The sequence below is a fragment of the Populus trichocarpa genome, chromosome 6, assembly GCF_000002775.5.
Source record: "Populus trichocarpa isolate Nisqually-1 chromosome 6, P.trichocarpa_v4.1, whole genome shotgun sequence".
Lineage (NCBI taxonomy): Eukaryota > Viridiplantae > Streptophyta > Magnoliopsida > Malpighiales > Salicaceae > Populus > Populus trichocarpa.
The window spans coordinates 21,263,904-21,275,755 of record NC_037290.2 but is presented as its reverse complement, the minus strand read 5'-3'; the positions used below and the strand labels follow the sequence as shown (position 1 = coordinate 21,275,755).

At 33.8% G+C, this 11,852-nt stretch overlaps 1 protein-coding gene across 4 annotated transcripts; it reads left to right on the top strand.

The window, feature by feature from the left end:
- The first annotated feature begins 1,834 nt into the window (after positions 1-1,834).
- LOC7466002 (protein TRANSPARENT TESTA 9) lies at positions 1,835-10,569 on the top strand. Of its 4 annotated transcripts, none has more exons than XM_024603846.2 (20): positions 1,835-2,052; positions 2,443-2,494; positions 2,706-2,782; positions 2,866-2,999; positions 3,189-3,285; positions 3,472-3,529; positions 4,150-4,258; positions 4,341-4,461; positions 4,564-4,753; positions 5,316-5,575; positions 6,033-6,121; positions 6,226-6,281; positions 7,046-7,084; positions 7,298-7,438; positions 7,631-7,736; positions 7,853-7,924; positions 8,020-8,072; positions 8,481-8,637; positions 8,720-8,886; positions 9,554-10,569. In XM_024603846.2, exons 1-20 carry the CDS (start codon positions 2,000-2,002, stop codon positions 9,602-9,604), a joined length of 2,082 nt encoding a protein of 693 aa, XP_024459614.1. In that variant the 5' UTR covers positions 1,835-1,999; the 3' UTR covers positions 9,605-10,569. The 4 variants fall into 4 exon arrangements, with proteins under 4 accessions (XP_024459614.1, XP_024459613.1, XP_024459612.1 ...); XM_024603845.2 differs by having other exon boundaries at positions 1,836-2,052; positions 8,481-8,598; positions 10,072-10,569; XM_024603844.2 differs by having other exon boundaries at positions 1,837-2,052; positions 8,044-8,072; positions 10,072-10,569.
- Positions 10,570-11,852: the final 1,283 nt, after the last annotated feature.

Here is an 11,852-nt window from a genome sequence, read left to right as displayed (position 1 = left end):
AATGTTTCCCTATATGGTTTTTGTTTTTTTTTTATGAATTTTTTCTTTTTTTTTTCAAAATGGTCTTTGTCGATTTTATTTTTTTCATATTGAACTAGTTGATAATTTTGCTTCGTAGTTTTTTTTTAAAACACTGTTAATTGTTACAATGTTTCTTCACATGGTTTTTTTTTTTGCTACAATGTTTCCCCACATATTTTTTTTAAAATTATCTTTGCCGATTTTTTTTTTAATATTGAGCTGGTTGAGAATTTAGCTTTAACTTTCCCCACATGTTTTTTTTCTATTTTTTTTCATTTTTTTTGCTTTTTTTTTTTAAAAAAATTGTCTTCTTCTTTTTTCCATTTTTTTTCTTTTTTTGTGTTTTTTTTTTTTTTGCAGAATTGTTTTTGTTGATTTTATTTTTTTAATATGGAGTTGGTTGAGAATTTACCTTTGTAGTTTTTTTTCTTTAAAACACTGTAGATTGTTACAGTGTTTCCCCACATGGTTTTTTTTCTTTTTTTATGATTTTTTTTTCAGAATTGTCTTTGTCGATTTTATTTTTTTTCATATTGAACTAGTTGAGAATTTAGCTCTGTAGTTTTTTCTCTAAAACACTGTGGATTGCTACATTGTTCCTACATGATTTTTTTTGTTATGAATTTTTTCAAAATTGTCTTTATCGATTTTATTATTTTTAATATTGAACTGATTAAGAATTACAAAATTTCCTCATGAAACACTATAGATTGCTACAATGTTTCTATGCATAGTTTTTTTTTTCCTTTTGTTTTTTTTTGTTATGATTTTTTCCAAAAAAATTTTTATTCATTTTATTTTTTAAATATTAAATAAGGTACGAATAACATTGCCTTTATTGAAAAGGAATAATGTAAAAAGATTAGGCTTTATTTGTTTGCTGGAAAATATTTTTTTTTTAGAAAATGGTTTTTATGAAAAGTAAATTATTTTTTGATATGTGGCAGTTTCATGAAAATTGAGTTGGAAAATACTTCAAGGATTTGGCTATGTCATGGAAAATGAGTTGGAAAATAACTTATTAATATTTTATTTTATTTTCAAGTTTATTAAAAGAATAAGGACCAAAGCTGACAGATAAAAAAAAATTAAAGGAAAATAAAATTGAAAAAAAATTTTCAATTTCATAAATTATTTTAAATATAAAAAATAGAAATAAAAAAGAAAAGATATCAAATTTGATAGATAAAAAAATTGAAAAAGGATGAAATTGAAAAAAAATCAATTTCATAAATTATTTCAAAAAAATAAATAGCAATTAAAAGAACGAGGACTAAATCTGATAAATAAAAAATCTCAATTAAAAAAAGGATACGAGTAAAACAAATAATTACTAAAAAAATAATGACCAGAGTTAATATAAAAATCAAATTAAATCAAGTTATAAGAAATGAAATTGAAAAAAATATTAAAAAATTCAAAACAAAATATATAACAGTTAAAAGATTAAGGACCAAATTTGATATGATTAATAAATAACAAGATATTTATAAATTTTGACAACTTTTAAAAAGTATTATTAACAAAAGTAAGAGAAAAATACTTTTCAAACTTAAAAAAGTGTGGAAAATAGTTCATGAAACTACTTTTCATTAACACGCTGTTTGTTTTTATTGTTGGAAAATGTTTTTGTAAAAATAAATTTTTTTTGCTTAATTTTTTTTTTATGTTTTCAGAATTTATGTGATATAAAAATAAATTTTTAAAAATTAAAAAATTATTTAAACGTATTTTTAAATAAAAAATAAAAAATATTTTAAACGTACTACTGCTCTAAACAAAAGGGGCTAAAAAGAAATTCGTTAACACTAACAAGTAACACAACGTTGAAAGGTGGTTGTCACCAAACGGACAAACCGAAGTAAAAGCCCAGCCAGAATAGCTGGTGCCGAAAACCATCAATTCCACTCTCAAAAATCTAACTGCCTAGATCTACCAAAATTTCATTTTCTTGAATCGCCCAGTTTGATCCTTCACAATGTGGCGTTCGCTTTGGCGATCCATCGATCGCTTCTCTCTGCAATACTTCAAGTAACTCTTCTTGTTTTATTCAGTTTAATTTCAATTTTATGTGGCCAATTTGGAAATGCTGTAATGTTTTTGTTATTACGAGTTCCTTTTTATCATCCTCATAATTTAGGGTTTTAGTCTATGATTGTGTTTATTAATTGTATAAGAATTTTTTTTTATATAATTTCTAGGCAAACCGGAGAATTTAGTTATTTTGTTGGGTGGTCATCTATAGTGTGTGTTTGTGTGCGTTTTTTTTTTTTGGTGTAGAAAAACTGAAAGGGGTTTTTGATTTTAGAACTTACGATGACATGACTGCTTCATTTGTTATTTCCTGAGGATGCCCTTATTCCCATAGTTTCTACTTGTTGTCAATTTGTTATTGATATTTGAATATGTTTTTGAATGTAGACATGTAATTAATGAATTGCAGAAGATCAAAGTTGTAGATATGCACAACAGGGTGAGTAAAATCCAACTTCCTCTGTGTAATTTCTAGGTTGGAGCTGTTATCACTCAGCTTGATACACTGCACTTTTATAGAGGGAGAAGTTGACTGCCGTTAACACTGGATAGAGTGCTAATAGCTCCTCCTGATTCTCGGAGATAGTTTTGTGTAATCCTTGAAATCCTTCTCTTAACATCAACTTGTCATTCTTGTTTTTCACTTCCAGGAATTAGTTGTGGATCTCCTGCAGTCTATAGTAGAGATAGTTACATATGGCGACAGACAAGATTCACAGATTTTTGAGTACGAAATTCTTGGACACATCCTTTTCTGTATCGTGTTTGATTTTGGTGATATTCAAGAGTTACTTTTTCTGGTTTCTGCAGGTGTTTTATGGAACACCAGGTTTTGGCAGAGTTTGTTCGTGTACTAAAAATTAGTAAAAATTCAAGAATTGAGGCACCGTTACTTCAGTATCTAAGTATAATGATTCAAAACATGGATAGCGAATATGCAATCTGTAAGAGCTAATTCTCATTCATTTTGTATTTCTAGAATGTGTAGCACATGACATAATTATTTGCCCATCCCTCCTCACTGTGTTTTTTTATGTTTCATGTATTCATTTCAATGATGGAGAACAGGCTTGAATTTTCTTCCTTATTGCTGAAACAAGTTTAGTGATTCATTTGGTAATTCTGTAATGCAGACTACTGTTTAAGCAATGACTATGTCAACAATATTATAACACATCCGTACAAATTTGATGGTGGAGATCTAGCTCAGTATTATATATCTTTCCTAAGGTTGTGAATCTCTCCCTCTCTCTCTCTCTCTCACACACACACACACAACCTCTTTAACATTGTGACTTTCATTGGCATTTTCTTAAGTATTGGTTCTCTGTGGTTTGAATTTATCAATAAAAATGGTGGTACATTTTTTCTAACCCCTTTCCGTGACCTATTTTTGAAATTATTTTATTAAATCAGATCAGTGAGCAACAAAATAAATGGAGACACTCTTTGCCTTCTTGTAAAGGTTCATGGGGTAAAAGTTCGCCACCTATTCTTTCTATTTTCTTGCATTATTTGTTTCTACAGCCTCTGAGTTATGAGTGGAATGCTTCCACACAGCCATAGTGTTATCAAGCACATATTTGTTTCTTTATGAAGACTTGAGAAAAAAAATTTAGAGGTCAAAGTCTTTCATAAGTTCCCTTTGTGTAATGTTATGCTAATGAAATCAAATTAGAAAATTGGTTTAATTAAACTACAGCTAAAATAGTTTCGCTTCCCAGTCCCCTTTGTTATATACTTGTCAGATAAGGATGCTGTGTGTGGTTGATCTGATGTTCTATGAAATATCAGGGGTCATCATTTTGATTAAATTGAAGGTTTATGATTCATTTTTCCCCCTTTGTCATAATAAATAAATGATAGACCCAGGTCCATGGGCTGAATTCACTTAGCAGAAGAGCAGGGGTTCAAACATGCACATGCACATTTTAATTGGAACCAGAATGTATTGGAGCTACTATCAGTTTTTCCAGCACTCTTGCTTGCATGCATTCAACATTATTGTGTTTTTTCTGTGTTTTTGTACCAATAAGATTTACTTTTTGCGAGGCCTGACCTAAGTCTATCTATTATGTATTTATCCTACTGCAGGATGCTGTTGTCTCTTTCCCCCTATACAGCGAGGCTCTTAAATTTGCTCAGCACGGGGAAAAGATGATTCAGACTGCTATACGTGCATTGACTCTCAATATATATAATGGTATTTTATTATTTTCTTTGTTTCCTTATGAATGTTGAATAGGTCATCGATAGCTTGCAACATTACTCTTTTGATTTTGCAGTTAGTGATGATATGGTTTATCAGTTCATAACAACTCCTCCAGTTTCAAGTTACTTCTCAGATTTGATTCATAACTTGAAAGAGCAATGTACCCATCTAGACAACCTTGTCCATGCTTTAGAGTATGTTCCCTCAATTTCTCAGGAATATTATATCATTTGAACAATCCTACTCTGTTAGCTGTTTAGAACTATCTATATGAAGAATGTTTCCCTTTTATGTAGGGAGATGGGTGTTAATCAAAGAAGAAAGGAACTACTTTTAAAAACTGATAGAATTGTTGATGATCTGTACTACTTAAAGGATATTCTTTGTGTTGGTGAATCTCGTCTGAGTAAAGTGGTCACGCAGAATGTTCTCAACTTGCTTCTCATTCCCATATTGCATCCTTTGCTTCATTCAAGGCAGAGTGATGTAAGATGTCTTTCCTCTTAATTCCTTAGGACTATTTTTTTTTTGAATTTTATCAAACAATTTCTGATATCTTTTAAGATCATGTTTTCTTGTGTGTCAGTCTATGTTTGCATGCTTGTGTTTCTTTAAGCCTGCAATTCATCAGAAAGCATGCTCAAATGTGCTTTCAGATTTGCAGTCTGATGAAAATACCTTAGGCAAGGAACACTTGCACAGTCTTTCTCATTATTTGTCATCTGCATTACTGCAATGAATGTTGAGGCTAAAGTCTCTTAGAAAGAACTTCCACATGTGCACATCTCCATTGCATCCTTTTTTTGGTTCACTCTTTCATGTTCCTCTCTCTGTTTCACTGATAGTCTGACTGGTTGTGGTACTTAGCTTTGCCTTCATGTGTACTCAGAATCTTGACTGTCTTTTCTCATTTACCTTCTATCTCCAGTAGAACCAGCTACCTATTGAACTATAAGAACCCAAATCATCGCATTGTAATCTTATGCATTGTAACTTTTCTTTTGAAGCTTTTGTGCATCAAGTAAGTAACACATTGTTTTTGTTTTAGGGTTCAAATCTATCTCCAATCACTTCTCTGTATATAGTTTCTTGTCTTATTCAAGTCATTGGTGGAAAAAGTATTGTTAACTATGTGGCTGGAGTTCTTCTATACCCTTATATGTCCTTAAGTGTGAGAGAAGCTCGGGAAGCGTGTTTGAGCAGTGCTTTTTTCAGTAATTTTAATGATATGGAAAAATCATCATGTTCTACCGAGTCTGAAGGTGCTGAAAGTGTCAATGGGAGCCCTCTTCACAGGCATTTGCCAGAGTATGTATCATCTCTATCATCTTGTAAGCTTCTCTGTTGATGATACCATATGACCACAAAGGTTTACAGAAGTAACATTATATGGATTTTGCTTCACTGATGCAAATAAGAGAGAATTTTGTATAGCTAAGGGAGAGCTGTTTTATACCAAGTGTAGGTTCCAATTACCTATGTTCTCTTGCACTTGATAACTTTCAATGGGATCATTGAATCCTGGCTGATCCTACTTGAGACTAAACTTAATGGAATTTTGGCTAGATTTTAGCTGTTGGATATAAGACATTGTACAGCATGATACCTGGAAATTTAGGCTGCTCATGTAGCTGGATATGATGTCTAAGGCATGTTGGATTCACGAGCTATGTTTGACAACTAGATGAAATAATTTTTGTTCTGTTTTATGATCTTTGCAATCATGTGTTCCTTTGTACTCACCACAAAAATTTTCCAATTGCAGAGGCAGAATACTGGATTTTATTTTGTCTGACAATCACAGCCTCTCACTTGCGTCTCTGTTTTTATTACTTACTTTAGCAGAAAGTAAAGGTATCTTATATTTTCTGCTTCTTAAATTATGCGGACTAAAGATAGAGCATAATGGATCAACATCATTGTTTATTTGTCTTTCTGCTATTCTGTTGTCCTCTCAGATCTTGAGGATTTACTGGCTTCAATGGTTAGCCTAAGTGCAATGCAGCATGGTATGGTAAATATCAACAAAAATGGATCTTTTTTATGTTCTTTCTGGTACTAGAGATGCACATATGTGGTCCCCTTTGATTTCTGTTCTGTTTCTTCAACCTTCCCTCTCTTCAACTAATTTGTATTTAGATATTTGAAAAATTGTTTCTTTTCGTCTAGCGATGCATGATCACCATGCACAGTAACCAGTGCAGCAGAGGTGTGTCATTTGTGTGTGCTGTAGTCATGTGCGTGTGGGATGGGGGAGTACTTGAGATCACAACTTGAGTTCCCGACTAGATAAAGTGGTTTGCTACACGAATTCTGTAGCGCCATTGTTTTTTGGGCATGTCTATATTAAACATTCAGTTCCAGTGAGTGTAGCTGGCTTTGTGCTTTTAGGGTTCAGTGAAACTTTCATGCTTTCTGTCTTGCTATCCAATCAAACACTTACATCTACCTGGGTATTTGACTTACTGTAATGTGTTCATATTTCTCCCAGCCACCATTTGACTCTATGCATCCTTGAAAAACATTTTGGATGTGATGAATTTTTTTTTGGCTTCTGAGACAGGAAGAACAGCTCCTCATCACATAAATTACTAGAAATATGGAAGCTGGCATTGAGGTCTGATACCAACAGCAATGTTTAACCAATGAATTTAATAATTCATTGAGAAAAAGAGAGATCATTAAATTAACATGACCAGTTGTCAACAGTTTCTCTAGTCTTTAATCTATATTATTGAAAAAAATCACTTTTAGAATTAATACATCTCATCTCCACAGGTAATGGAGGAAAGTATACTTGTGAAGTTTATGCCTCAGGTATATTTCCAACGTAGTGTTTCCTTAAAACTTCCATTTTAGGCCTGAATAAAATGTATGCTCTATGCTCAACACTTCCCTTTGTGTGCTCTCCACCTGATTAATAACTAATCATTATAGCTTGGTGCCTTTTGACTTTCATTTTCATCATGAACTTACCATCATTGCTATCTTATTATTATTGTTGTTTTTTTTTTGTTTCAAATTCTTCAGATTTTAAATGCATTATTGAATGTTTTAGCAAGCGAACCACCAACCACTGTGCAAATAAAGTGGCATACTGGATGGTTCTTGCGAAAGCTACTGGTTTTTCAAGGAATCAGGCTTGATGAACACAATTTCCATCTATTTAATGTAAGAAGACTGAATTACCTCAAATACATAGCAGTGTAGTATCCTCGTTTACTGTTATCCATTCTTGAATTTATTTGTGTGCTTATTGAAAGGGTAATATCCTCTGAACTTAGAGTAAGTGTTTCTTGGAGTTTCTTTATAATCATGTCTCAAACTTTCTAAAATTTTATATCTTCTAGTTCTCATTAACAGACCTCATATGAGCGGTCCTGCATATGTGTCGAGAAAGAACTTGATGGATGCTGGTTTGATCATATCATGGATGTGTTGAGAAATGAATGGGCAAGCTGTAAAACAGGTAGCTGTATGTTAATTTGACAAGGGACAAGAGCTGCTTCATACAGCAGGGCTCTTATGGGATGTGATAGTCTATTTTGGTGGAACTCATTTGATCTATTTTGATGATCTATACAGCTCTTGAGGAATCATCACAATCTAAAGACCCACTTTTCCTTCTAGAGTTCACAATCTGCCAGATCGCTGATGGTAAAACCTTTTCTCTTTGGTTTGATTGAAAATTTTCATTTATATTTAGTTCTATCCCATGCTTAAAGGGAAAATAAAGTAATTACACATTGCAGGTGATGCAACCTCTTCCCATGTAGCTTGGCAAAGAATGGTGGATGTAGTGAAGGTTTTTACCATTTATTCTTATCAAATTCTTGGCAAGAGATGCTGCATTGCAACCTTTCTTCATGTTCTTGGGAATCTTTCGTGCAGCCTCTTCAAGTTCAGAGCTAGAACATTATGTTTTAGCCATGTGTTTAGCATGTTTTCCTCTGCTTTTACTCTAGATTTCTGAACTTAAATGCTTTTATGTTTGGCTTCAGTTCAGTTTTTGTCTACTCAACAGTTTTGCGAGAGAAAAATCTCTACCACAAACATCTTTTGCTTTTTTTGCTACCTTTTGCTTTCCGTTTGCCTATTGAGCCCTTTTTGACATTTTGCAAACATTGGGAATCTGTTTACATTTCCTCATAACTGTACATTTAACATTAAATTTTCTGTGATGTTGGAGACCACATAACAATAATACGTGCAGGTCTTCATTCTGCATCTTCAGTTGAAGGCTTTTATTTCCAAAGGAGAGTTTCTCGAGAAGTCCTCACTGGACTCCATAGTGGTCCTTCCCTTCGATTCTGCGAAGAACCTAGCTTCAGGTCTTTCATCTGCTAGCTTTGGGTCGGAGGTTTCCTTAGGTTGGGAGTCATTAACCTTCCACTCCCCATTCAACATATTCTCCAACATGTCTTCATTTTTTCACTTGTGAAACATTTGCAGGCTCAGGAATCCCTTGCAGGATTGCCTTCTCAAATGCAGGAATCAGAGATATTTACCTGATACCTGTGGCAAGGGGAATATCTGGGAAATTGCTTCTTGTGGAGAAACATCCCTTCCGCAGTCAAAGAGGGGTTGTAATTGCCATTGCTCCATTGGCAGGATTGAGTGTAAGTCCAGACACTGTCAAACTTTAGTTCTGCAGGGCAAAATATTGCTGCGATGATAATGAACCTTGCATGGATGTTTAGAACTTGGTATGATTAGACTAATCAATGAAATTGCTTTGCACTGTTGCCAACCAAGGCTGGTGTTGGCCTTCTCGATTGGATTTGGCAAATACTTGTCTCATTGTTGAGCAAATTTCATTTAGATTATTTGTCTAGACTGCCTTCATAACGATTAAAATTTCAGTGGACTGGAGTGATGCCACTCTTTAAGAGTAAATCAGTGACAAATTGAATGCAGGATAAGCAAGATGTAAACACTTTACTAGCTTTTTTCTGAAATTTGACACAGGCAGTTGTCATGATGTTAGTTGGGTTCTGGAAAGAGCTATCTCTTCTTGGTCATGCTTCTTGTATCAGAGAGTTAAATGGTGTTAAAATACACTTTTCTAGAAAGTGTACAAGATCTTTTGTACTTTCTTAAATCTCAGTATCATCCGAAGCTCTTCCATTAATCTACAAACATTTTTCAATTTCTAATTGTGCATGTTTTGCAATAAAACACATGTAGATTATTATATATGGTCTCTAACTTAGGCTTAACCTATGGATTTAATTTTGCATTTCTTTACATAGAAATTTCCTGAATATAAACCATTTATATTGTTAGGTGTTAAAATTTACATTTCAAGAGTTTAAGGGAGATGCCAAATGTACATGAACGATGGAGATACAAAGCTTTTCTTGCGTGTTAACAACCAATTTACATCAGGGAAACTGGTTTTTGTGAGGTTTATGACTTGGACTTAGGGAAGGAGATACAAGTTTTGACAAGGAGAATCAAAACCTTGAAGTTATTTGCAATAAGTTTTGAATGAGTTGGGGTTGAAATTAGGATATCATCAGCTCCTTGATAGTAGTTGAGGCAAGCTTCCTCTGAGTACTTATTTTCTATACTCTGAAAAGCATCATTATTTATTTCCTGACATCTCCTTGATAGTCTCTTACCATCTTTACCTATGTGTCAGTTATTCTCCTTTTTGTGCCATGTTTATGTTTCCATTATTAACTTCTGCATTTTGCCTGTTTTAAGATTTTTAACTTCTGAGCAAGTTAATCTGGTTACTGGTTTTAATTTCTCTGTTATCAACAATATATACTGCTGTGACTTTTTTCCCTACCTGACAGCCAAAGATAGACGAGGATCAGCCCACATGGCTGCATCTCAGGATAAGAGAGTTTGAACCCAGAATAAATGGGGGTAAAAATAGAAGCTACAACACAAAGGAATTCATTCAAGTTGCAGATGGGCGATGGACAATCGGTTTCCCAAATGCAAAAGCTTGTGGCACTGCTCGATTGGCAATACTTGAGGAGACTAGTAAGCAGAGATCCTCTGTTAGGAACGCACTTGGTCCTCTTTTTCAGAATGATTATGGTGGAGGGTCTTCAAATCGTCAAGATGGGCGAGCTCTAGTGTGAGAGATTGTAGAAGACAGGTTAAACTAACAATCTCTCCTTCTTTCTTTTATTTCTTTCATTTTTCCTTTGTCGTTTGACTATACATGGATGATCTGGATAGCAATAATGTACAATACTCTTCTGTGTAACTATTAGAGCCGAAGCTTCAGAGTCTTCTGTTCTTTGTTTGTTAAAAAGAATATAGGGGCCACCTGATTAATGTGAGTTCTTGCGTTCTGCTTTTATTTCCTCCAAAATAGTTAATTTTTGCTTGAATTTATAATTTTTTGTACTCATTAACATAGTCATTGATCTCTGTTTCTACTAGCGCATACTTTGTCTATCATTGGCATACGTTTGCATTCGTACATCCCCCCCCCCCCCCCCCCCCACTATATATATATATATATATCTGCTTCCATGAATATTGTGATCATGCGTGAACTGTGCTTGTTGACAATTAACCAGTGCAAAATTTATCGGGATCATTTGGATTTTAGTTTGACAGGTATTTCCAAGAAGTCAAATAGTTTAGCACGGTACTGGGCCCAGTTTGCCAGTACTCCTGACCCCTTCCTGTGCATTTATCTCAAGTATACATGTATATGCGTAGAATTGGTTTGGTGACATTACTAGAAGTGGACAGTAGACTGTATCCATGTCACGGGGTTATTCCTCGGTATATAATTTACCAAATAATGTCTAAGAACCTCATGAGGTAGGAAGTAGTTTCAATCTCAAGAAATTTTGGCATTTGCGTGCTTGTGATCAAAGGGTAGGATGTTGAAATGCATTAGAAGATGAGAGAGGGAGCATATTGTAAGTGTAATATTGGAGCTGGGATGTGAAATACTATGATGTGGCTGCGGATTGCAAAGAATTAATACCATCTTTTAATTATTTGGACGGCACTTTCAAACCCAGCTAGAAGCTCCTACCAAGTAACTCTTCCATAGAATTGTGAAACATAGTCCATTAAACTCAACCAGGGTAATAAGTTTCAGGGCCGATTATGATTCAAATGCTATAAATAGCTAGCTTTATTATTGATAAAATTCAAACCCAGCCGTCAGGTGATTAATAAAATCCCCGTCTTCCATAAAAATAGCATTAATATTATGTAACGCAAATTACAGTTAGGATCTCCCTAGCTAGCCATCCTCTACATGACCGGTAATGAATCAAAGCTTCCCCTCATTTGCTCGAGATTATGATATAAAAAGTACAGAAGCTTGGGCGAAACTACCTATCGAGAGCAAACCATTGATTAATATATAGCAAGAAAACCTACACCATTGGCTTCAATCTAGTGCATTGGATTTAGGCTAAACTACGAAACTAAATCTTCATCATGCCGGGCTTTCCAAGTTAATGAAACATCATTAGCTAGTTGTTGATATATATAAATATATATGGCAGATGCTAAGCATAAAGTAAGACTACGTAATATAAACATAAGATAATGCAAACTTTTAGGAAAAGGAGTGTGCGGTACGTAATTCCATCAC